This window comes from Cyprinodon variegatus, unplaced genomic scaffold (assembly GCF_000732505.1).
Source record: "Cyprinodon variegatus isolate N-32 unplaced genomic scaffold, C_variegatus-1.0 Scaffold1351, whole genome shotgun sequence".
NCBI lineage: Eukaryota > Metazoa > Chordata > Actinopteri > Cyprinodontiformes > Cyprinodontidae > Cyprinodon > Cyprinodon variegatus.
This window is the reverse complement of record NW_015151804.1, coordinates 78140-105342: the sequence shown is the minus strand read 5'-3', so window position 1 is coordinate 105342 and position 27203 is coordinate 78140. Positions and strand designations below refer to the sequence as shown.

The window sequence follows — 27203 nt, the reverse complement described above, 5'->3', positions numbered from 1 at the left end:
TGTGCATGCATGATGGAGAAATAAATGTGCCTTGCCCTATTTATTTATTCCTGCAGATGGCAGTGGAGCAGTTCTGTTGTTACTTTTTGTGTACAGTACAAAGATCATATGACAGGAAGTAAAAAACTGTGTCAACTGCAAGCTCTTTGACCTGCTTTTACACTTTTATTTTGTAGCCTCAACAGGAAGCAACATATATCCCATAAGCAGTAACTTTAATCTGATGTTGCTATGTGTGTGTTTGTATCAAAGTCCAGACATCTGGGGGATAACAGACTGAAACCAGCGTGTGTGTGTTTGGATCAACATGGAGGGACAGAAGAAGATTTTGTGTGTTGGTCTGGTTTGTTTGGACATCATCAGTGTGGTGGATAAATACCCAGAGGAGGACACTGACAGCAGGTTAGCACGAAGGCTAATACTTACAGACCTGCAGCTGATCATCCTGCAGCAGCTGATCAACAGAGTTTCTAACTCTCTGATGACAGGTGGCTGTTCTGGTGGCTCTGCAGGTCTCTGTTTGAATCGCTTCTGGTGTTTGTACAATAAAATGGCTTTATGTTGTAAAAACCAGTTATTATACAGCTGCAGGAAACCTACAGCCTTAAAGAGGTTTAACTTTTATTGTAAAGGTGCATCAGATTTATCAGCTTTCCATTGCAAGGCCAAAGGTTTCTCTGTAAAACAGTAACAAGTCATTAACCTGAGGCTCTTAACAACTCTGATCTTTGATACACGTTTTTACTAGTTGTCAGTGTGTAATTAAATAAAATGTAATTAAAGCAGAATTATAATCTGGCAAACAGAGGGTCTGCTGGTCTAACTGGTAAACTGTGGAGAATCTAGAGCATGGTGGGTCCCAGGGTCATTGGCTCCCCATTTAGACATTTATTCTGATCAACCTGACAGTGCTAAGTGGTTAAATTTGCTCACTCTGAATTTTGCTTGCTCACCCTAAACTGTTTTTAATAATGGAAAATATCAGTTTGTTTTTTTTTCTTTTTTACATACTAAATACAATTAAACTATTAATATAAAAAAGGGAACAAATGTTGTCTAAAAAAGTTTATGTAGATAATTAACGACTAAAATTTCATTTTATTTCACTTCTTATGACTTTATTTACAACTCTACAGTTATTTAAGGGTCATAAACAAACAATATTCACATCATTTAATCAGCAAACAGCCATACTATAGGTTGGAGGCCTCACAGCTTCTCCAATTGTTGTGTTTATTTGATGAGAGCCTTTATTGTATACATAGATTATATTTACTGCATAGATATTTGTTATAACAGCATTAATCACCGTATATCCCCACACATTAACAAAGAATTCACAAGACTTGACTAATTTTTGAAACTCAGGAACACAGTTTAAGCTTTCTAATTTTGTTAAACTTCTGGAAAGCAGAAAAAATCCAACCTTATGAATGTTAACCCTCTCCACAGTTCTTTTAAAAAAACATCCTTCTAACTTTTGTCATATTCACCCTAGAAGGCAGCTGGGTGTTAACAAAATCTTCTAATTGGAATAACTTTGTATAGCTTGCTGCATTACCTCCCCTTAAAAAAAGTCGGTTAGCAGAGGCCCCAAACAACTGACTGTACTGCATATGTCTTAGCCTTTTTCTTTGTCGCAGATCATTTTGAGCACAGCATTACAGTACAATAACTGAGCGAATTTAACAGAAACACATCTTTCAACTCTCGCATTATTTCTGCTGATTTAATTTTTCTGTTTTCTAGCGAACCATTTAAAATACGTTATAAATTATATGAAAAAATCCAACTGATCTTCCAGGTTACAACAATCCATCACTTAATTGGTGGGACAGTAAGACTGCAGTTAGGGGTAAGGTCATCACTGACTGTGTCTCATCAGAATGCAGGTGTGAACTCGATAATAATTTACACATTTTGTAATGGTGCCAATCTACAAGCAGACAGTTTAATAAAGCATTAGCAAATAATTCCACCTGCTTTTTTTTTTTTTTTTTTACCCCCTGACACTTGCCGAGCTCTGAAAATGAGAAATAGAAATTCAAATATTTAGGAGTTCTATTTGGATCAGTAATGTTCAATAATATGTCAATGTCATTTCAAACATAAGTTTGGCAAAATGTCCTGATACAGCCCATCAAAGTCTGCTTCAGGTGCATAGAAAATAAGTCAGTAGGAAGAATACGTTGCATCATAAAATAATTAACAATCTTGACTTTCAAAGTAGAACAATGACAGATTGTTAAGGTAATAATTATATAGGCTTGTTATCCATTTTGCACATATTGAAAGTAGGATGATGAGTTAATTAATTAGAGGAATAGAGCTTTATTTATTTTTTTTTCAAGGACTAGATTCTTGTTATTAACAAAAGGCAAAATAAAAACCATTTAGTTCAGCCTAATCTCATATCAACCAGTGACATGGGGAGATCCTCTCATCTGACAGGAGCTGCAGAGAAAATTTTGATCTATTAATTTCTGTTGTTATGTGCAGCAATGCATTGCTATCAAGAGGGTATTGGGTTCTTTAAAAGGCCTAAAAACAAGTGTAGAGGACAGATTTGAAAAATAAGGCAAATCAGCTGCAATTTCATGGGTTTTTATTTCATGGGTCCGACGGAAAGAGAGACATGGATGCAAAGTAAACCCCTTCGATTTGGGGTAAACTTAAAATAAAATCTCTTAATAGGAAAGGAAAACATTCAGGTTTGTCTGTGACACATTCTGCAGACTCAGACATAAACAATAAAACATTTCAATTAAGAGAAAGCCTTACATTTATAAGGAGCTCAGAAGACAGACTTTTGATATTGTGTAATAGTGATCCTATTTGAGCCTAAAAAAAAAAGAACAATAATTGACAGAACAGGAAAGCATAGCTTATCATCCTCCCCTCTTTATGAATTAAGAAATTTCAACAAACTTCACAGATCGCCCTCTGAGAATCACCTCTCACTGCCATACCCAGTAGTGTCTTAGTGTTTGTGTCTGCTGACTTGTTTCTAATTTATCCATGACACCTTACATATTGATCACACTGGGGAATTATGTCACATAGTAAAATAAACAGTTCAAATGAAAATGAAAAACACTATACATTATACATAGAAGAATATAGGAGTCATATTTAGCTGAGGCTAGTCAGCCTCCAGATTCTCTGCTTAACAGCTTTTTATTGTTATAATGTGACTGGTGTTTTAATTGATGTAACATTCTGATCAGTTGTTAGATTGTGATCAATATAATTAACAGCTGATAGGGTTGATGACATCACTGTACCTGCAGGTGTCTGTCGCAGCGATGGCAACGGGGAGGAAATGCCTCTAACTCGTGCACAGTGCTGTCACTGCTGGGAGCTCCGTGCGCCTTCATGGGCTCATTGGCAGCAGGTCCGGTAGCTGAGTGAGTATCAGTCAATGTTCAACATGGAAGGGACCAATCTGGTTAAATCTTGAATAATACTGAAATAGTTTAATATTAGGAAAGTAGCTTATATTTATACACCAATGATGAATGTTAATTCATGAATGCAGCCTCCTGATTGGTCTGTAACGTTAACTGCTGTCGTATGACTGTGTTTATCAGCAGTTATAATGAGAACATTTCAGTTATTAATGGAAACAACTCTAATAATGAGAACATCAGGTCTACAAAATAATTCAGCATGCTGCACAACAAAAGCTTAATTCGACAAGCGTACAAGGACATGACATTTCCCCTGTTTGACCCACATAGTTCATGGTTGGCTGTGGGGACTTAGAGGTTAGGAGACCAGAGCTCTTAGGAGGTTCTGATGGTTTGTTGTTTGTTGGTTGGAGTAAAACAATTCTGTTTCCACTAAGAATAGGACTGATAATCTGTGATACCGGGCATTTGCCTGGTCAGTTGGTCCTAATTTCAGCGTTCAAGGGCTGGCCCTCTTTATATCATACCGGCCCCAACACTTACTCTCTGGCCGAAGCACCTACCTGTGACACTAAATGACTCAAGGAGCTCAATAACTAATACAATGTTAACTATTTAGATGATGCATGCAGTGTATATAGCCGTTCCTTGTAATGCACATCCTTGTGACGGTTGGCATATGGTGCAAATTTCTATTTCTTCAAACCTTGCAACAAACTAAATTATAGTAAAACTAAAATGCTTTCTTTAAACCAAACTATGATGTTCCTCTTATATTTTGAGAGTTTATGTTCAAATATTTTGCAAAAATATGTTTTGCATCTATTACGTTATTCCATTTCATTGTCCACCTGCCACCTAGACTGGCAGTGAATGCTTACTAACTGCTGAGCTTTCATGGATTCATTCCTGAAGAACTGCCTGTCTGCCTCTATATTGTATTGTTTTATGTTGGTGTTTTTACAACACTAGGGTTACGTTGTAGACCTGCAGGGTTTAGGCTAAAGTTTGGAAGAGTTTTTTATCTGGTCTCCAAGGGTCTACGCTAGTGATGGATTATTGAGGCATCTTGAAGCGTTTCGACACATTGCTAAATTGTATTGATACTGCATTTGATACCGTCTCACAAAATACTGACACCTGTTGGACCTTTAAAGACACTACAGGGAGCTTATTTGACAGACTAACGTGGACCTATTACAATTATATAATTTAAGATATAGTAGGTTATGTTGTATTATTTTATGTCTCTGTTTAAATTGAAAATATCTTTGATACTTTTAAATACAGCCAATAAATATTGTAAACATATGTGTTGAAAATTTAGGGGAAATGTGAATGAGGATGCTTGTGGACAAGGTTTTTAAATCATAATTTGAAAATAATAAGTACAGTAAAAACAACAAATAAACTAAGAGTCAATTTGAAATTAACTTTAATTCAGATAAGCTGAGTGATGACAGAGAGGAAAAGTATGACTAAAAAAGAAAATTGAGATTAAAATACGACGGCTAAACAGCCTTTCCTATTCCTTTCAGGCTGCTCCAAAATTCTTGATCATTTTAATGATAAACCACGAAAGATAAGTCATTTTTTGCAGATGCATCATGTTGACAGATGCATTTTTAAACACAGTTTAGTGTGCCAGTCGGTTAGAAACAACTCCTGTATCGGTGAAATGACTTTCTTGAAACAACATGCGCACCGATACAATGTTTTGCTCTATTGGCTCGACTCATGCACCGATGCATCAGTGTTGCTGGAGCCTGATTTATTCCCTAACTGTAGCAGAGGGAGTTTTATGTCCCAGAGTGAAGCAGGGCCTTAATAATAACAGTCTCTAGTTAAGGTATTCAGTTAGAAACTTTTTCTGACACACTCTCAGTTTACTCTTTTAAACTGACGGAGAAAATGTATATCAATATGATGAGCCACAGTGACTTGGACTTTTTTCATGGAACTTGTCCCCTCTGTCCTCTGAGCTGTGTCTGTCTCAGACATCCTCTGGTAGGAAAGACCTGCTCTGGTTGCAGCCCAGGTGAGGACAGGGGAGACGAAAGTCACATATTGTCTGGATTTCTATTTTGAGCTGCAGAACAGATGTAAACAGTTTCCTGTCTGTAGTTTTATCTTGCAAGATTTTCAGAAGTTCTGCATCGACGTGTCTTTGGTATCTGAGCATGCTCAGTGTATAACTCCAGCCTCCGTGGTCATCAGCAACATCAACACTGGAAGCAGAACCATCCTACATATGAACAGGTGTGTGTGTGTGTGTTTTGGGAAGAGGTGGGGGGGGATCACTAACTGTCCTTGTTTTTTACAGCCTCATCATCATGGCCGACCAGTGTCACCGCATGCCGTTTGGTCCATCTAAATGTTTTCTTTGTCAGAGCTTTTATTTTGGAGTAGAACTTCACATTTCCTGTCTATTTGTCTGTCAGTTTCATCATGGCCGACTTCTTACGACGTGCGATTGATGTGTCAGCAGTTGCTTGGCAGGTCAAAGGTCAAACTCCTTGTGCATGTTGTGTGGTTTGTCCACCCAGCGGGTCTCGAACGGTCTTCCTCTACGATACGTAAGAGAGCCGCTCCCACCATGCTGCGTTCACTGAGCACCTCATCATTAGGCGTTATGAAGGATCCATCAGGAGGTGATCAGACCACGAAAATCTGGGCTTTACCCAGAACTGAGCTTCCAGTTTCTCCTCAGTCATGGGACAAACGAAAATCCATTTATCTGATCCCTGCCAAGTAGCGTATCTCTGACTTCAGTAGCTTCAGCATTTCCTTTGATATTCTGTAGCTCTGCTCTGTTTTGGAATCATTGTTCTGTAGATGACATAGTTTGGACCAAACTTCAACTGTTGGACTTAAGAATATTTTGGTATCCAAATTGGTTCATGGCCAATGTGATACGTGCAGTTTGTCCTGATTAGGCTGTTAAACAACTCTACCAATTGTTTCTATTAGAGCCTGTCTAATATGGAATTTTGAAGGCCGATATCTTTATTGTGGGATTTAGAAAGCGATACTCAAAATATTGGCTGATCAGGTATTGGCCAATATCCAATATATATCAGCCAGAATATAAAATAACTGATAAATGGATATACACAGGATATGAACTGTTTCTCATAATAACCAAAAATATAATTCAAGACAAAGAAACAAAACATATATATATACATATACTGTATATGACTTCTAGTTTTCTGTCCCCCTGTATGGAAAAATGATTTCTTTTTTTCCATGGCTGTATCCTCACTAATAAGGAAAGGAAACTGCAGGGGTTCAGCTTCTGATCCGTCTCTGAAGTCTCTTTTCCACCACAGTTTGTTTTATCTGGCTTTGATAAATCCTGGGGAATTAGTTAGCCTGCTGTTCTCTTTTCTCTGAAAGGCCCTGGAACATTTATTTAAATCAGCCTTTAAAAGACAAAAACAACACCAGACCTTTATTCCAGCAATAATAATTAAATTCATCCATCCATCCATCCGTCCTTGTCAGGGTCATGGTGGGGCTGGTGCCACTCTACGGCAGTCTATGGGCGAAAGATGATTTAAACCTTGGACAGGTCGCCATTCTGTTGCAGGGCCAATTCTATTAAAAAATACTTTATTAATCCCAAAGGACAATTAAATGTTGCAGTAACTAGTTTTTTTTAACCAGTAGTTAAGTAATGAGAATAATAAGGGTTAAAAAATAATAAAAACACACAAATCATTTTACCTTTTGCTCCCTTTGTCCCACAGATTAATATCAATCTGTTTTTTACTTGGTTTTATTTAATTATTTGCAGCAGATGCCCAGCTTTAGGGTTATAAAATTGATTAATTCTTTCCATTATTAAAATTAGTGGATCCTTAAGAAGTAAATATTTAAGTAATAATTTTGCATTTCATAATTCATCAACTGGCAAAAGTTTAACACATTCACATCATATCAGATATCTACAGCAAAAAAATTAATTGTTTAGTCAAAATTGTATTTGTTACTCAGTGCAAAGACACAGGAAATGGAAACATTGACTGAGTAATTCTCAGCAAATACTAACATCAAATAGAAGTTTTGAACAGTGGAGCTGATGGTGCAGGACTTGAAAAGGAATCTCCAGAAACTGCGAAGCTGTTTTTAAACATTGCTCTCTCTTCCTGCAGAGCTGCGTTTTTACTTAACTTAACTGTTTTTAACTAATATCTACATTAACTTAAATTAATGTAGACAATTTTTACTAGATCCCTAATAAACACTTTATATTGTTGATTGCCAGACTGTTGATTGCCAGTATTACTGTTTGCTTAACTAGTCTAGTCGACAAAGCTTTGCTGCTCCTAAAACACCCATGCAGATTTCAAAGTTCGACCATTACCTTAATAGACCGACAGGAAAGATCATATTTAGGAAAAGTCTGTCACTTTTAGTGATAAAATAGTTACAGAGAAATAACGATCAGACTGTCTGGCATTATGGCTGATGTTAGAGAGGAAACCCTCACTCCAGCAACCGACTTCCACTTTGGCTCTGCAACTCTGAAAGCAAATTTAATTGTAAACTGATTTTGGATTAACTAAATGCACAATAAGTTTTAAACGTCTATTTTCCTTAATTAACAGAAATCCTTAATACCTTTTTTGTGTTATTTTGGCCTTTTATAGTTGTTAAAGGGACAATGGTACACTAATGTTCTCAAGTTACTCTGGCTGTTGGTGGCACAGTGAATTGCGGAATTTTTTAAAGCCTTGTGAAAGTAAAATTGATAAAATTGATGTGTATTGAAAAGCTACTAGTGCTTCTCAAAAGCTTGGGGATTTTGAAAGGCAGTGGAAAAGGGGCCACTGGTATCTTAAAATCCAAACCTGAACCTTCTGAAAGAGCGTTCAGCTCCTTGCCCGTCTGCACTGACAGTGATGCAGACTAATAATGATGAGGTGTTCAGTGAATGCTGCTAAGTGATCAAACTATAAAGGGAATCATTCATAGCTGAATCTGGTTAAAACCACTGCAGAACTCAGCTTTTGGCTCAGAGCATAAAGTTAAAATCAGCACCTGAGGAGAAGCATCTCTTAATACAATTGGAAAGTTTCCAATACTACAATAATAATTGTAATAAAATATTGTCTTTTAGAAACTCTGCGCAGTTTGTCTTGGTATAAAACCTGTACAACTTCAGCAAATGAATGTATGCGGTGTGCATCTGCTAAACTATGAGACTGATTATAAATTAAAAGGGACAAAAAAAGCTTTTTCTGTCCAAAAAAAACACATCAGGTAATATTGAAACTATAAGAAGAGCAAGAATGGATCAGAGAACACAATAGAAAAGACATTTTCTCTGGGATATGTGGAGAAAAAGTGTTCAAAACCACAGTCTCTGTGTTTCCAACAGTGAAGCATCTGGATCCATCATGTGTTGTGTTGCTTTCTCTCCAAAGCAATGCGTTTCCTCCCAGTTCTGCCATGGAAAAAAAGAGTAGAACCAACATCTTCGAGAGCAGCGTCCTCTGACAGTCCAAACACGATGCAGTAAAGGGTCAGAAGACCAAAGTTTAATTTGAATTAATTAATTTGAATTTGTAATCATAAAAGTCCCCAAACTTGAACCCCACTAGAAATCAATCAATGGGTCTCAAAAACAGAAAAGGGAGCAGATAAATGATCAGGCCTGAAACTGCTTCACTGGAAGTAGAAATCTGAAGAATTTTGAAAAATATTTATTAAATATTTTTAAAGACTTCTAAAGCAAAATCAAATATTTACTGTTCTTTTCCTCAGTACAAACAGAATAAGAGATTTGAGTTGCTGGAGGTTAGGCGATTAGCTGTACTTAAAAAAAAAATAATACAAAAGAATCAAAGTAAATCCAAGTACAAGTGTCAGATGTCCTTAGTTTTCGGACTCTTTAGGATCAACTTTAAAGAATTCTGCAGATGATTTAAAGGAAAATCCGGTCAGCAAGGAATAATCAATCGATCATTATCTATACCTAAAACTAATATGTTGGTGGTGATTTAATGAATTTAGTGTTAATCAGTAAAAAAATGAAAATAATAATTTTCGTCGCAATCACTGAGTCTGAGACCGGCCATTTTTACCCAAATATAGTAACACCTCACTCCTTACATTTTCCAGTAGTGACGTCACGGTGCGGTAAGCCTAGCGCCATTCTCCCCGCTTTACAAGCAAAATCAATGGGAACTACTAGACACATCTGCACTTCAATTCAGTTTATTTCCATAGCGCCAATTCACAACACATGTCATCTCAAGGCACTTTACAGTTCACCAGATGATCCAGTCAGACTGATTCAAAGTTTTTTATCCAAGGAAACCAGTTGATTGCATCGACTCATTGACTTGAAGGCAATCCCTCACACTGAGCATGCTTGTAGCGACAGTGGAGAGGAAAAACTTCCTTTTAACTCGAAGAAACCTCCAGTGGAACCAGGCTCAGTGTGAGCGGCCATCTGCTGAGGCCGACTGGGGTTCAAGGAAACAGAAGCAGAGATACAGAAAGAAGCAGCTTTAAAAGGCGGCCCCGTCCAGGAAACACACAGCCAGGCAGACGAGCTCCGAGCCAGCTCCCATGTCAGAGAATGAAGAAAACACATCCAGCCAGTCACAGTCAGAGAAACAGGACTACACTAAATAACAGGCCGATCCCCAACATCTATAAACAAAGGTGTTGCAAAGGTGTCTGCAATCAACAATTATTTAAGATTTCCAGAGGACTTCACCATTGAATTTCGCGAGAACTATAGTTAAACTGACAATGCCTACGTGCATGGCAGTTGGATTTTGTAATAAATTGGGTAAAAGTAAAAAAAAAAAAAAAAAAGTTATTTCACCTTTCCGATTCATGATCCTTCATTGGTTGGTCGTTGGATTGCCAACTTGAAGAGGGAGGATTTGCCATCGAATTTCTGGCCAGAGAAAAAACATGTAATATGTAGCCAACATTTGGAAGAAGAATGTTTTCAAGATGACTTGGATAATAGCGCGTTGTGACAAACACCAGATACAGCACTGGGACTTGATCAACAGCCGATACCGCACCGTGATGTCACAAACCAGTAGGTGGCAGTAGTGTTCTGGATGCCTCCAGTAAAGCACATTCAAATGAAATTAAAAACACTTATCATTTGCTGAACAGTAGGTAATAATTTCCTATTTAAAGTACTTTCAGAAGTTTGAATTCTGAATATGAGCGGACTTCTGCTTTAAAATATTTTTTCCTGACCTGTTTCCTTATCTTCCCCACCAGACTCTCAGTCCGTTGTCTTATTGGCTTATTTTTTCCTGAAATCTTTTAGAAAACCGTTAGCAGTGTAAGTCACACTGAGTTTCTGCGGTGGTTTGGGTTTAATTTGATAATTGCTGCATCAGAATAAAGTCAGGGAGCTCAGTAATCCGTCACTGATCTGAGAAAAAAAAAATCATTTTAATGAGCATTTGATGAAACCGTACAAATCCAATCTTTATGCTATAGCTATCCAGATGATTCCAAGGCCGTACAGGTAAGTCTGCCCAAATCCTGAGTATACCATAAAGGCCAATAAATACTCTGCAGGATGTGAGACTTTTTTTTTTTTTTTACCTAAGTAGATGACAAAAACAGGAAGACCAGCAGATCTTATTCCTCATCACACCTTATGGAAGTTCTAGCTTAATTATATTTTAGGAACAAGCAGCAATAACTCACAACAAGGTCCTGCTGGGACAGAATTATGTTCTTTCGAGTAAGAAGAATTGTTTCTCTGTTCTTGCAGAGCATTTATTGGCCTTAAAATTCCAAATGGAGCTTTTATCTCTTTTTGATTTTTTATGATAAACATATGAACCCATGAAGCTTAATTTGAACCTGTATGAAATGTGTCCTCCTTCATGAAGATCACAAGTCTAACAGAAGCTCAGCAAAAAATTCATAGTGATTGAAATCGGATGCAAGTAAAAAAATAAAAATTCTACAATTATAATCCAGACCAGAGGATCAACTTTCAGACCTGAGGAAGTTTCACCTGAAGGAGATGTAGCTGTGGTTCTTGATTATTTTTCTGTCATCAAACCCTGAGGTTAGTTCTCTAAACTTCAGTTCTTGTCTGACAGGGATCTTCCTGATGTAACAGCGGAAGATTTCTCCAAAATCAATCTTGATCAGTTCAAGTGGATACACTGGGAGGTGAGAAAAGTACCAACAACCAGAACTAAACCAGTGATCCTATCAAAATGAACCTTGACCTGGCGTGAACATTTTATTTCAGCTTTATATTTGAATAAAGTAATCAATGTGTATTGAGGAGGTCCAGTCAAACAGAGCAGCTTCTTTTTCACAACATTTTCAAGAATTCTCAAAAAATAAACATAAAGAAAATGTTAACCATTGGTTGCCTGGTTCTGCTGGAGGTTTCTTCCTGTTAAAAGGGAGTTTTTCCTCTCTACTGTCGCTGCAAGCATGCTTAGTGTGAGGGATTGCATTTGAGTCAATGAGTCGATGCAATCAACTGGTTTTCCTTAGATAGAAAACTTGGAATCAATTTGACTGTATGATCTGGTTGAACTGTAAAGTGCCTTGAGACGACCTGTGTTGTTAATTGAAGCTATGGAAATAAACTGAATTGAATTGAATCATTTCTTAAGTATTGGAGGTTTACTACGGAAGAGGATTAACTGATTTAAAAATTTTATTTCAGTTTAGTGTGGGGGAAAAAGTCAGAATTCTGACTTTTTTTCTCAAAATTCTGACTTTAATCTCAAAATTCTGACTTTAATCTCAGAATTCTGACTTTAATCTCAGAATTCTGACTTTAATCTCAAAATTCTGACTTTAATCTCAGAATTCATAATTCTGAGATACTAATCCCATACTAAATTGAAATAAAATTTTAAAATCAGTAAACTTTTTTCTTTTTTTTTTTCCAATGGCCCTAATCCTCTTCCGTAGTTTACAGATATTAGGAATCATATAAGGTTTTTTTTTTTGCCAAACAGTATTTTAAACATGCAAGGTATGTTTTCTCTGAGCAGAAGGCAATTAACACAGAGACAAACAGAAAGGTGACATATACCATTGTTAAAATATAAAATGTGGAATAAACAAATGCAAGTTTTCTATGAATTACTGTATGAGAGAGAAATAGACTCAGTTTTTGTTGTTTTTTCTGATTTACTGGTCAAAACATAAATTTACGATTGTGTAATATTTCAGGGCAGGAATGCTGGCGAGCAGGTGAAGATGATCCAGCAGGTTGAGATGTTCAACGCCAAACTTCCCGAACATCAGAGGATCACCATCTCTGTGGAGATTGAGAAGACCAGAGAGCCTCTTTATGAGCTGTTCCCTTATGGAGATGTGGTACGGGTCATCTCCCCCTCACTTCAATCATAGAACCTGTCCTGGTTTTTTCTTTTTTTCTGTTGGGTGATGTTATTATCCATGTTACAAGAGATTTTATCATCGTTTTTACCAGTATTTGGAAAGAGACTTAAAGACAGTAACCAGTTATAGTTATTGGTTGCTTCTTCAAAAAGTTATCTAAGTTAGTAACTCAGTTACCGCACAATCAAAGCAACTAGTTACTATCCAAATAACTATATAGTTATGTATTTTATCTAACATGTCGAAGAATTTATCTTCACTGTTATTGCAGCTTTAAATAGAAATTGAGATTGAATTATGGAATATGAAATGTGTGTTATTATTTAATGAATTAAGTGAAAACAGTGTCTACTAAACTGCACCATTTTGGTGTGTATAGTTGGACAAGTGATTTACAATTTAATTATTGCTTTATGTTTTTTTGTTTGTGATAAAAGATCAATAAGATGTTTTAGATCTTTATATTTCCGCATTTTTACAGCATTTAACTCACCATAGAATAGATATGAAATAGATAACTGAAGCTTTTCAAGTGCTGGTGAAGATTTTACAGTCATTCAGGTCAAAGTCCTTCCAAAAAAAAAAAAACAATCCCCTGGGCTTTTTTTCCAAGTTTGAAGACGTTTCACTTCCATTTCAGGAAGCTTTTTCAATTCAAAATGTCAGGAATAGCGTTGAGTTCGAGGTTTTATACAGTAGCCCATCAACTGTATGACATTTTGAATTGAAAAAGCTTCCTGGATTGTTTTTAATTTTCCTTTTTGGAAGCTTTTTCAGCAATTTAACAAAAATAAAATATACTTTGCAATACAATTAAACTGGGGTTACAATATTCCAGACAACAAACAACAGGACTGTGTAATCCCAGTGTTTCTTGTGGGGAAAAAAAGTAAATCATGAAAGTAAAATCAGTATAACACTGAGAAACTAAAGAATGTGTTTATAAAGGCAGCAGCTGTCAGTCATTGTTGAGATGATGTGAAGAGCTTTTTTTGCTGCTTCTAACTGAAAGCTCTGTTTCCACACAGAATGAGTCGGTCACAGGAATATTTAGCCTTTCACTTCACCTTCGTCACTCTTTTCATTCTATATTCAAGGTGTGCTGAACTCCAGCCCATATTCCAGCTCCTCAGCAAATCAGTGTTAATTGTGCCTCCAATGCAGCTCCCCCCAGATACGATGTATATCTTAGCTTCCTGCTCATCCTTGCCCTTTATGCAATAAAAATCTCTTTGTGCTGCAAATAGGGATGCATGAAGTAGTTAATATTTCGTTAAAGTAATCTAGTGTTTTGTAAATCTTCGGTTTTGTAAAGCTTTTACTCCCAAAACTACTTATTTAAGTGTCAGGGGGAAATTAAAGTCCATTCTGTTAGCTTAAAACATTAACTTTTCATCAACTTCATTAATCAGGATCTTTTTTTTTTTTTTTTACTAAGGCCTCCTCACTGACTCTCTGCAGACCTTGTTGCATTGCAGTTAGACCAATTAGTAATCAGGCTCTGGTTGTTTCACAGGTGTTTGTCAGTAAAGATGTTGCTCGTCACTTTGGTTTCAACTCGCCTGATGCTGCTTTAAAAGGACTCTACCATCGAGTTAAAAAGGGGTGAGTTAATAATGTGCAGAAGAATTGGGGAAAAAATCAGTTCTGGTTCTGATCCATCTTTGTCTCAGGGCTGTCCTGATCTGTGCGTGGGCAGAAAAAGGAGCAGATGCTTTGGGTCCTGATGGTTTGCTTCTTCATTCGGATGCTTTCCCTCCTGAAACTCTGGTGGACACCCTCGGAGCTGGAGACACATTCAACGCTGGCGTCCTGTACACTCTGTCCAACGGTAAAAATCTGCTCAGTCTGGGATGTTTGTGCTGAAATGTCATCTAACCAGGTCCTGTTAGATCGATCCCCAGTAAAACTAAGAAGAAAGATTATTATCCACCATGTTTAAGAACTTTAGGTTTTCTTAGGTTGATGTAGGTATTTATTGTTCTGCTTTAAATGTTTCTGATTGCAGGAGGAAGTCTTCAAGAGGCTCTGACCTTTGGCTGCAGGGTTGCTGGCCGGAAATGTGGATTCCATGGTTATGATGGCATCAAAGAAAAGTAATGGGGAACCTTTAATAAGGCGTTTTTTTACTTTCCTCTGTTGGGAATCCAGAATTTAAACCCAACTCAATTTGATTAGCTGCTCTGAGAAACATACGTGATTCAGAAATCAGGCAGCATGGAAAAAACAATGAACTGAAATAACAAAGAACCCATCTGTATAACTGAATGTAATAACCAATCAATATTTAATCAGTTTATTCATCATAAACAGAGCTCTATAAAACAACAAATACTTTGTAAATTGTTATAAACTGGAGGACTGGATACTTTTTTATTTAATTGGAATAAAACTAAGTTTTTATTATAAACTGTGGTGGAGCAGCTCTTTTTTTGTGTGTTAAGCTTGAATATTGAACTAATTCTGATTTAATTTAATGTAAATCCCTTTATTGTTCTACAATGGAGAAATTCAGTCTCTGCATTTTACCGCAGTGGGCTGCCATTGTGTGGCGCCCTGGGAGCAGTGTGGGGTTAAGGGTTTTCCTCAGGAACCCAAAGTGCAGGCTTTGGGGATCAAACCGGGTACTTGCAACCTTCTCACAGCCCAAGCGCCCTTTAGTTCCCGCTCTTTGTAACATTTCCATGTCATCATGCGACAGACCTCTCAAATTTACTGGTGTTCATCCGAACCACACCACAGAGGGCTGCGATGCAGGACAGCATTCACAGCATGATCTGAAAAAATCTTCAGCATGGAAAGATGCTCTAATCGCCATGGTTACAGCCTCAGCTTAGAGTTCAACTTGTTTTAGATTTGAAGGGATAGTTTAGGCTTCTGTTCATGAAGTTGTGTGAAACGTTAACCATCTGTAGCTAAAATGCAACAGTGTCACTACGACAAAATAGTTCCGTTAATGAAAGGGGTGCCGTTGATCAAAGCTTTTTAAGCAAGAAAAACTATGCATGTGTTTTGTTAGACTATTTCAACAAATATCAACATCCCAGCACTATTATCATCCCGACATTTATATCAAGAACCATCAGATTTTAGGTGCTATCGCCCCGCCACGTGGGTGAGGGAAACAGTACCTGTGAACAGAAATGATAAACTTAACACAACAATTGTTAAAATTTGTTTACAAAAGTTTACTATTTGGCCATTATTACTGTTGAAAAATAAGAACTAGCCCTATATAACGTGTATATTGTTTATATAAAATTACAGCACAAACTCAGGAATGTGATTTTTAGTATTTCAACTCTAGATATTTTAATCAGCTGCTTCTAGCTTATTAAAAAAATGGATATGCATCATAGCAAATGCCCTAAAATATAAAAGATATGAGTAAAAATTCATCTACATGCAAACAATAAATGGAGGGAAAAAAATATCCACAAAAGAAACTTTGATCTACAAATGGAGGAAATAAAGTTTTTAGAATATATTTCAATCAAACAAAATCCAAGAATGTTCCTAACACTGTTAATGATATAATCGTTGATATGATGACATGATCTTTGATTTTTGATTTTTTTTACTTAAGTCTGACATTTATTAAATAGATAGATTAATAGATTAAAGAAGGACTAATATTTGTAGAGGAAAAGGGGGAATAAAACCCAAAAAAGACACAAGAGGCATCAAATAGTTGATCGTTAATCTATTCAACAACATACTTTATACCCCACAAATATTGACAGGCCAGATTTAATTAAACAAGCAAAAGGCAAGTATGAATAAGTAAATACAAATATGAACATCAAAAATATACATTTCAACTAAAATGAAAATAAAAACACAAATAAAACAAGACTGTTACAAGAGATGATCGCAATGAAAAAGGAGGAGTTTAACAACTGTGGCTTTAATATGGATTCAGAGAAAAGATCTCATCCTGCCTCACTTATCTGGATATTTTAATGTTTCTAGGAAACACCTTTTCTAAGGACCCAAGATGCTCCTCACACATATGCCCCCTTTTCAATAAAACGATCTGTTCAGGTTGTGTTTGATTAATTTTCTATTATAGTTTGGCAGCATTTTGTTTAGGAAAGAACCTGTAATTGCAAGGCAGCCCAACTGTTCAAGGTAATATGCTTTGTAGATGAAACAAGGTAGCTGCTCTCTTTATGGATGCTTTCAGAGTCAGAGTAAAAGGAGTGCCAGACAAGGCTGAGGGCAGCAATAGTAGCAGCCCCACTTTCCTACAAGTCCCCTATAATTCCTTTTTAAACACCAATCTTTGTACTAAAATATTCTTTCTGTCATGGTTTGTGGACATTACGATCTAAAGAGAAGCATCATCTCCTGGTCAGACCCTGTAATTCAGAGTAAAAAAATATGCACGCCCAGGAGAAGGCCAGTGGCAGGAAGTTGGAGCAGATTTTGCTGGTAGCTACAGGGAAGGCTGCCATTCAGCTGGCGTTTGACTGAGAAGGGCCATTTTTAATGGCTGCTACTGTAGATGAAGCACCCTCATATGGACATAAGAAAAAAAAAACTTTCACTATCAAATAGAAGTAAATGAGCTACAGTAGCAGGGTTTCTTAACCCTGGTCCTCAGGGCCAACTGTTCTACATGTTTTAGGTGTTTCCTCGCCCTCACACACCTTACCGGAATGAAAAGGTGATCAACATGCTTTTGCAGCATTTGATGGCCACTGAGGAAGTAATGCATCCATTTAAATCAGGTGTGTTTCAGTAAAGATATAAAAAACATGAGAAAGAAATCCTGAGCTAGAGCACATGAAAGTAAGTTATCAGTACGCATGCTAGAAATCTAATCCGAGCTTTCTACAGTAGTGCTGATATGTAACAGGTCCAGTGTAATCTGTGAGATTGCTGAAAAGTTTAGTAAATTGTAACATGAATGGTGACATCCCACTCCTGACAAAACAATCAGTTAAAGTCTGACGGCACATTTTCAGAGCAACTTGGAATGTTGGAACTGCTAGTAAGCAGGTACTAATAATTATCACAGATACATGTAACAGTTACAAAGTAAAAGCTATTAAAAAATGAACTGACCCACAGCAACTGTTCTGACTTGGTAATAGTGGAAAATGGAAAATAAACTTTGTTAGAAAGAGGGGCCAAGGCTAATGGACACATCTGATCTTGGGCATTAAGTGCTGCGAGATTCTTCTAACAAGTTTGCACTTTAAAGTGGCAAATAAAAATACACATTACTATAGACATCCAGGAGCGTTCTGACTCGTGCATCCAAACAAATAATCTAAAACTTTTATACAAACCATTCATTCATATCATTGCAACCATAATTTTTGTAAGCCAATCAGGCAATTAGAATACGATCTACACTCACCGGCCACTTTATTAGGTACACCTGTCCAACTGCTCGTTAACACTTAATTTCTAAGCAGCCAATCACATGGCAGCAACTCAGTGCATTTAGGCATGTAGACATGGTCAAGACAATCTCCTGCAGTTCAAACCGAGCATCAGTATGGGGAAGAACGGTGATTTGAGTGACTTTGAACGTGGCATGATTGTTGGTGCCAGAAGGGCTGGTCTGAGTATTTCAGAAACTGCTGATCTACTGGGATTTTCACGCACAACCATCTCTAGGGTTTACAGAGAATGGTCCGAAAAAGAAAAAACATCCAGTTTGCACAAGATCATCGAAATTGGACAATAGAAGATTGGAAAAACGTTGCCTGGTCTGATGAGTCTCGATTTCTGCTGCGACATTCGGATGGTAGGGTCAGAATTTGGCGTCTACAACATGAAAGCATGGATCCATCCTGCCTTGTATCAACGGTTCAGGCTGGTGGTGGTGGTGTCATGGTGTGGGGAATATTTTCTTGGCACTCTTTGGGCCCCTTGGTACCAATTGAGCATCGTTGCAACGCCACAGCCTACCTGAGTATTGTTGCTGACCATGTCCATCCCTTTATGACCACAATGTACCCAACTTCTGATGGCTACTTTCAGCAGGATAATGCGCCATGTCATAAAGCTGGAATCATCTCAGTCTGGTTTCTTGAACATGACAATGAGTTCACTGTACTCAAATGGCCTCCACAGTCACCAGATCTCAATCCAATAGAGCATCTTTGGGATGTGGTGGAACGGGAGATTCGCATCATGGATGTGCAGCCGACAAATCTGCGGCAACTGTGTGATGCCATCATGTCAATATGGACCAAACTCCCTGAGGAATGCTTCCAGCACCTTGTTGAATCTATGCCACCAAGAATTGAGGCAATTCTGAAGGCAAAAGGGGGTCCAACCCGTTACTAGCATGGGGTACCTAATAAAGTGGCCGGTGAGTATACATCTATCATGTTTTTAAGGACATATGGATTATTCTTTTAATAATGTTTATCACAATTTATTGATAATAGGACATAAAGAGGATTATTGATATTGTTACAGTGAACATAAGCATTGAAGTTTATCCTGATAAATACTGTATGTCTATGACTGAATCCAGCACTGTCTAACATCCCTGGTATCAATTGACTGATAGACCCGAAGAGAGTAGGCCTACAGTAGATGAAAGCAATGGTGCTGTTAAAGTCAGTTTCAAGTATTAAAATTAAATAAGATCAAAACCTGATGTAGGTCTGATTTATGTCAGATCTGATTCAAATTTGATCTGGGTCAATTCCAGACCTGATTAAGCCCTGATCCAGATATGATCTCTGTCTCTGAATTCTGTCTCTATCAACTCTGTAAGTAAAGATTATGAAATTTAGAAATTCACAGTTGAAATTATCAGTACCTGCTGTCATGTGGTTCTAACCTTTCATAGTTGCACTGAAAACATCTTTCACAAATTGGGTAGTGGCCAGCATCACTAATTAGAACATATTTTAATAACCAGTCTTGTTTTTTGATTGTCATATTATATTTGACCACTAATAAATGAAGCTAGCATTAGAATTGACATGAAGGAGTCTTATCCTATCCTGTCCTCTAGACTATATTCTCTCCCGTACTTGTCCTTTGTGTTTCCTCTTGCTACCTCATCTCTCTGGTTCTTTTCTTTCACTTTGGAGTCTGACAGCTTTCACAAATGGAGTAGAAAGCTAAGATGTTGTTGTTTCCTCTCCACAATGGATGAAACCATTTTAAAGTGCTCATGCTGAAATAGATTAAGCAGTAATGGAAAAGGGGCATAAGGAAAACAGACTGATTGGGTCGTACCCACATCAGAAACTTCTTTTCTATTACATTTGGACGGCAAGCTGCACTGCAAGATGAGGCACCTAAAGATCATTTTCAAACCTCATCTCTTCAGAAGCATCAACACTTCCAATAAACATTTACATAGCCGAAGTTAAGTCTCATGTTAAATCTCTGCCTATTTCAACAAGATGGGTCAGTCTAATCCCCACCGTAATCCTGCTGCTGTCAAACATGTACTCTATCTCCCATAAACAACTTATTTAACTGTACATGTATTCATTCTTTGTGTTTTTCTGCTTATTTTTTTTTTATTGCATTGGTCACAAGTCACTACAGTTGTTGGGTTTGGCCACTTTAAATTAACCCTCTGTTTCTGGATGTTGAACAATTATAACATAAAAATTCTGATTCAGGTGTGAATTAAACTGTTTTTTAATTTAAACATACTTTTCAAGAGAGAAAACTGTGGAAAACTGGAGACACAAATGTTCAGTCCAGTCAAAAGAAAGCCTAAAGTCTATAGCAGGCTTTCCCAGATCTGATCCTCAAGGGTCGGTGTCCTGCAGCTTTTAAATGTGTCTGTGCCTCAACACACCTGAGTCAAATAATCAGGTCATCAGTAGGACTCTGGATAATTGATTATACGCTATGGAGGTAATTTAGCTATTTGATTCAGGTTTGGAAGCAGAGACACACCTAAAATGTGCAGGACACCGGAGCTCTATGGCCGGTTCTATAATCTAATTCAAGTCTTATTAATTTCTTACTTTTTTGCAACTTGTGGACTAAAAGGTTTTCTGTGGTTTAGCTCCATCCTTCAGTAATACTTAACCCCTCTGTGAGGCTGAAGGTGTAGCTACTGTAGGAAGATCTGGTGAGAAGATAAATAAAATACTTTCACCCTGGAAAGTCTTAATTGGACGATGTTACCTTGGTGAATTGAAAACATGTTTCTTAACGTTAGGAACTATTTCTTTCTGTCAGTAAAACATCCACAGCTGGTCCAAATGGATCCCCTAGTCACACTTTCCTCATTGTGTTTGTATGTAAATCATCTATGGATATGTATGAGAGCTCAGTCATTAGAAAGTTATGACCACTGACACAGTCCCTCAGTCTGGTCACCTATTTATAAACTGCATTCTGTGGTTTTAAAATCTATTTGCTGTGTTAACTTCCTTAAACCTCCTCTGATCTGGACCTCAAACTAACTGAGCTGAATATTTCACATAAAGATGCAGATAGCTCACTAAATCAGTTGAACCAGTAGAACCAGTACATTAACAGCAGCCACATTGGTTAGTTATCCTTTCAGCCCTGCGATTCCCTCCAGCAGTGGCTCAGATGTGTGTAAACGGTTAACAGGTGGTCATAAGGTTCTGGCTGCCAGCTTCATTTCTCCATGTATTTACTTAGACTGTGCTGGTAGTGTTGGTTTGCTCGGCATCACTGCTCCCTGCGATCATTTCCCTTAGCCCTTTACTGAAGTGAAGATTGGCTCCAATCACGATGAAACCCTGCAAAACAGCACATCTGTTATGATCGATACAGTGTAATGACATCTCCAATCAGCTCTTAATGCTATTTCTCTATACACCTCAGCTGGAACATTTTGCAGCACACTGTATGTATAATGACAATACATATCCTATTTTATCTAATCTTGTGGTTGCATTTCACAGTAAAGGCCAAAACACACTGGATCCAATTTTGTATGCAGTCTGACAGAAAAAGGTTTGTATAAATGTGTAACTCCCAGAATACAATAAGGCAAACTGGACTGCGCAGACCACTGGGAGTCGGTACCACTTTATCACCAACTGTTGGTCGGACCTATGCTGCAATTGATGGAAAAGTTATGAGTCAACCTATAAATACACAGGTTGGGTAATGTAATTGACGCGGCTAATGTGACGCTTACACCCAAGACACGGCTAGGTACGCTCTGCAGCTCTGGGTGTGTTCCAATTCAGGGGCTGCATCCTTTAAAAGACTCAATCTATATGGGCCAGGATGTCAAAAACCATGCAAAGCGGAAGTGAATAGCTTTGAATTGTGATGGTCGAGCCTTTTGTAGCCATTCTGCCCCCACCTCAGCGTAGCTTTTGTCACCTAGCAACAGTGACATAAGGCATAGATCTGCGCCCTCACTGATCACTTCAAGAACATACCTCTAACATGGGGAAGTCATCAAATCCCCAGTAATATATCCTATGTTCTCAACGCCTTCAAGTCTGTTTCTTGACCATCTGATTAGAAATCACACATTTTAGTGTTTTAGCTTTTCACAACTACCAAAAACTGATTGATTGATTGATTGATTTGATACTGGTTGTCATTTTCCTCTTTATTCCTTGCAAAACAGGAGCCTATATCAGTCTGAAATTATGACCTTAACCTATATTAGGTGCAACATAACGTAAATATTGATTTTAACACACATATTATGCTACTAGTGTAAATAACTGATCAAATCAGAAAGCTGTCACACATGTGGAGCACATCTGATTTAATTTCTCCTTCAGAAAGGATGTGAGGCACCATGAATACGTGTAACATAACCGATATCTAGAAAATACAAACCAAAATGGTCCAACAACAACATCAACATGAACGTGCAAATGCTTTTTTAGAAAGACTTGCATTCTGTGGCAGTGTGGCCTGTCTGGCAAACTCTCATGTGAATATTTCATCTATTAAACTACTGTAGGTGGTGTGTTGACAGAATAAGATTGGTTTGCGTCGAATAATGCAAGCCGTGTGTTTTGGCCTTGAAGGATATTTCTGTTCTATTCTAGCTGCAATATCTATAAAAAACTACTGTAAACAAACGGGAACCATCTATAAAATCAATGTGGAAACTTTCAAAGTTCTGCAAACATCAAATGTTAATGAGTAAACATTTGTAAACAAATAGTGACTGACGATAAACCAAAAACAAACATATAAACATGGAAAACAAATTTTGAACATCTGCAATCTTTAAAAGTAAACACACATTGTGATACTCCACCACCTCCTCGATAAAATCTATTCCGTCAGCCAGCGGGATCCGGACGCCCTTCTTGGTCCAATCTAAACTCAAAACCAGAAGCAATCAGAGCAATGCTACAACTAAGAGGGCCTGGGTTCAGAATAGGAGAAGGTTCTTACTGTTAATGAGAGGAACCACAGACATCTGCAGCATGGTCTTTAGAGGAGCCTGTAGAGGAATCAGCTGCAGACAGACAGACAGTCAGTGTAGCTCTGAGTCCAATAGGAAATATTTAAACCAGGAAATAAAGGTAAACACTTACAGCCAGAGACTCCAGAGCTGATTGATTGGAAAAGATTTTAAACCTGGAAGGCAATAAAGACTTTTTCTGATTAATCTAGAAACATCTCAAATAATCTGATTTCATTTCAGATTTTTCTTCTCTAAAAAAAAAAAAAAGAGTCGTTCAGCTATGGCAGTGAAAAGACTGTTTTCTTTACTGGGATAAGAACAAATTGGAATTAAGACTCAAGCATCTGTGAGCAAATTCAGTGATTGAGCGATTCTCTGTTTCGCTCTTTGTTTAGAGGGAAGATCGGATAAATCGCATGAGTTGATTTAAGGAAAACAAGCAGGAATGTGACGTTGCTTTGGTAAAATCCTCAGTGGATTTTCTATCTTTGGGTGGTACGCCCCATTAGCGGTAGGCACTAATGGTGTCTCCTTTGAAGGAAAGTGTGAAGCAGTGTTTGCTCAAGCTTGGAACTTTATCCACTGGTTCAATAATGCCTTCAAATATAACGTTCTTTGCAAAGCAGGAAGCTGTGTCAAAATGTTGGGATGACCTCGCCAATGCGTTTTATTACCTGTGGTGTGATAGCAGAGCTGCAGAGCATGTTTGGAGGTACACTTAAACCATTACATTGAGGATAGGTTCAACAATACTTTGATTATAAAGCCAGGTACTTCTTTTGAGTTTTATTTTAGAACCAAGAAAAAGTTCAGAATTGAAGCTTACAATCAAGTGTAGGTTTAAAGTTCTAGTCTAAAACCAGCTACCGATTCAGATATTTAACTGAAATCAGTGGCGGGTTCAGTGATTGTGTGAAGCTAGGTTTAGGTTAAGAGTGTAAATCCATCCAAGGAATCCACACTTGTTTCTAGAGCAGGAGGCTGTCACAAAACCTGATAGTAGAAGAAAGTGTGGGTTGAGAGTTTCAGTCCAGAACCAGTAAGGTGTTTGGGCTAAAATACAGAAAAGGATTGTGTTTCAACCTTTAAAAGGAAACCTTTACCTGCGTAGATCAGCGTGGACAGCCAAACGTTTTCCTCTCATAGAAACTTTGGCGTTGAATTTTGTTTCCTGTAGGAAAAGAAAATAGTTGGCTTATACTAGCAGCAGATAATTTCCATTTCAAACCATATAACTGGTAGTTATACTGTGTAGAAACCAGTCAGAAAAATTAGTGAGGGTGTAGTTCTCTGTGTTCGGTACCATGGTCATACTGCTGAGCTGGACTGGAGGTTGACCCGGAGGCAGAACCATAACCTTGACGATGGCTGTCATAAAAACAGTTGCTCCAGATGTTTTGATGGTGGTTTTTGGGGGGGAGTTGACAGCAAGCTGCAGGGACAGCGGTGCATCCACCAGAGCTGGGTTCTGACAGAGCAACATCAACAACATTGTAAACAACAAGGTACGACAGATTGTTGGGTCTCTGCCAACTGTCCTGGTTTAGCTTATTAATTCTGCTTACCAACATCATGATTGATCCGAAATATGTCGTCCTTAACAAAACCTCTAGATCTTTCGGCATCTGAAGGAAATTTGAGTAAGAATAAAATCAAAGAGAAGTTCAGTCTCAATACCAGGAATTGATTAATTGACACTGGTTATTTACTGTATAAAAATTATTGAATGGAAATGTTGCTGAGATACATGTCTTTACTGTAATCCAGGTATTGGGACAGATTACCACTTTCTTTAAGGAGCATGTAGTGCTGCTTCTGTATTTCAAGTCTAACTACATTATATTTGTTCACACTTGTAGAAAAAATAGACTTGAAATAAACCTAAAATGTTCAGAGAAGAAAGACAAGTCTTTTTACATTTTAATCTTTCAAACAGCCATATTTGTTCAGTGTTCTAGCTATGGTGTCATTAATTGCAACCTGAAATTAACAGGATAATCCATTTAGAATGACCAACTCTTCTCAGACATCAGTGCTAAGGTCTTCCACCTTTACAATAAAACAACAAACTATGTTATTTAAAAATACAGCAAACTACCTATTACCTATATGGTGGTACTAACATTGATCAGATGGTTGGAATCAAGCTCAGACATGGGGACCATATGAGCTTGATTACCTTTTCAAATTAACCATTGTTAATGTCTGAGTAAAGGATATTAAAATCAGAATCAGAAATACTTTAATAATCCCAGAGGGAAATTACTTTTGTTACACGCTCCAGTTACAGTTATATATATATACACACACACATCCAAAAAGCTGATGTTTAACAGTAAGATGTTGGTTCCGTTACACCCCTGGTGCACAAAGGAATGCTACCGCAGATCCTTCTTCCAAGACTGTGAACTTTATTGTTTACTGCTCCCAACTGCTCAGAAAATGTTTTCTACATCCATGCTCTGCTTTTGGTTGTCAGGTAGATCTACCTATCCATCTATCTATCTATATCTTGATATTATCTTGATATACTGTATATACCTGGATATACTGTATATATATTGCTTATTCTTAATGCACCTTTCCTCCATGTTTGCACCTTCTGTAACTTCTATGCCAATATGTGACAAGTGAATTTCTCCGCTGTGAGATCAATAAAGCTCATCTAATCTAATCTAATATATATATTGTGAGACAATGTAGGGTAATTAAATTTCTTTTCATTTGTATTCCATGGTGTTCTACTCTATTTCATAAATTATATTACTCAGGATTTGATGAAGCCTTAACTTAGAGAATAAATGGATTTAAATATATCCTCTGGCTCTATAGACTATATTTCAATCCTAGTTTAATGCCATAAATGGAGTCCACCTGAATTTTCTAGAGCAATAACCCTGGTTCTATTTACCTTTTCGTTGACGATGTGCATTTGGAAAATTCCAGCGCTGTAGTAAGCGAACATCCCACTGTCGAAGAAGAATTCAGACAGCGCTAGATACACCATCCGATCATACTCCCTGATGACTGGTTCCACGGCATAGTTCACCAGCGGGAGGTTCTGATTGGACAGGTCAAAGAACATCCCCTACAGAAAACAAAAAAACAGACTGTTTACTGGCGATTGTCCAGGTCTGCTTTTATCAGAAGACTGTGGGGAGACTGACCCTGAAGTTCATGTCGAGGCTCTGTGACGTCACCACAGGATCACTGATCAGAGAATAATCGATTCCAATATACTTATCCACCTCCGTCCTCACAGGAATCGTCTCCAACATGGAGTTCACATGAACCAGAGCAGCGTGATTTAGAGAAGGGCAGATCTGTTAGGTAAAGAGATCAACTATATTTTTACTCAAGTTTGATAAGTAAACAAATACACCAGAAACCATATAACACCAAACCCCAACACTGACCCAATACAGATGGACTCTTAGAGACAAGAACCAGCCTTTAGTTCTCTTTCACTATGGGCACTGGATTCTAACAGAAAAGGCATAAGCGGAGCCATAGACGGGTCAGCACCAGTATTTGGTCAGAGTCAGGGTCAGGGTCACAATCAGACAGTGGCCCAACCTGTTGGTTGAGGTAGAAGCGCATCCCTGTAGTCAGAAATCGAGCCAGGAAATCATAAACTCTCCTGAGAACAGATTTTCCTGATTAGATCACATCACACTCTGGCAGATAGTTGATATTGATGGGTCGTTAGGGCCCTCATAGTGTCATAGGATACAGCCATCTGAACAGTAATAGGATTGAATAGAAATGGATCTACAGAGGTTCACTTCTCTCTGTGTCTTACCCAAGCGTCCCACTGAACTCTGCCCTCATTTTTTTTATTTTGGCATCACAGCTGATGTTGTTGATCTTCAGTCGTCCTTCTTCATCTCTGATCAGATTTACAGCAGTGTTGATGTTCACTCCTTCAGCAGATGCGTTAATGTTTCCTGTGTCATAGCTAGAAAAGAAAAAAAATAATAATTTTCAGCTATGGTCATGAGCTTTGGGCCATGACCAAAAAAACAAGATCTCGGATACAAAAGGCAGAAATGAGTTTT

At 37.7% G+C, this 27203-nt stretch overlaps 2 protein-coding genes across 6 annotated transcripts in view; one reads left to right on the top strand and one right to left on the bottom strand.

Moving 5' to 3' along the window:
* Nucleotides 1–205: 205 nt before the first annotated feature.
* On the top strand, nucleotides 206–15164 carry khk (ketohexokinase). 4 transcript variants are annotated; one of them, XM_015402464.1, is made up of 9 exons: nucleotides 206–402; nucleotides 3291–3407; nucleotides 5535–5669; nucleotides 5852–5986; nucleotides 11513–11585; nucleotides 12612–12758; nucleotides 14299–14387; nucleotides 14456–14613; nucleotides 14791–15164. In XM_015402464.1, exons 1-9 carry the CDS (start codon nucleotides 308–310, stop codon nucleotides 14880–14882), a joined length of 1041 nt encoding a protein of 346 aa, XP_015257950.1. In that variant the 5' UTR covers nucleotides 206–307; the 3' UTR covers nucleotides 14883–15164. The 4 variants fall into 4 exon arrangements, with proteins under 4 accessions (XP_015257950.1, XP_015257948.1, XP_015257947.1 ...); XM_015402462.1 differs by lacking the exon at nucleotides 5535–5669; XM_015402461.1 differs by lacking the exon at nucleotides 5852–5986.
* Nucleotides 15165–21121: 5957 nt separating this feature from the next.
* pltp (phospholipid transfer protein) overlaps nucleotides 21122–27203 on the bottom strand; it is an 11905-nt gene continuing 5823 nt past the window's right edge. For both annotated transcript variants that reach the window (XM_015402467.1, XM_015402466.1), the window contains exons 5-15: nucleotides 26948–27103; nucleotides 26722–26785; nucleotides 26313–26468; nucleotides 26057–26233; nucleotides 24711–24770; nucleotides 24449–24613; nucleotides 24249–24316; nucleotides 23276–23318; nucleotides 23133–23196; nucleotides 22978–23054; nucleotides 21122–21496 (exon numbers count right to left, since the gene is read on the bottom strand). In XM_015402467.1, the coding sequence (XP_015257953.1) occupies nucleotides 21392–21496; nucleotides 22978–23054; nucleotides 23133–23196; nucleotides 23276–23318; nucleotides 24249–24316; nucleotides 24449–24613; nucleotides 24711–24770; nucleotides 26057–26233; nucleotides 26313–26468; nucleotides 26722–26785; nucleotides 26948–27103 (1135 nt within the window). In that variant the 3' untranslated portion in view covers nucleotides 21122–21391. The remainder of the gene's footprint in view (nucleotides 21497–22977; nucleotides 23055–23132; nucleotides 23197–23275; nucleotides 23319–24248; nucleotides 24317–24448; nucleotides 24614–24710; nucleotides 24771–26056; nucleotides 26234–26312; nucleotides 26469–26721; nucleotides 26786–26947; nucleotides 27104–27203) is intronic.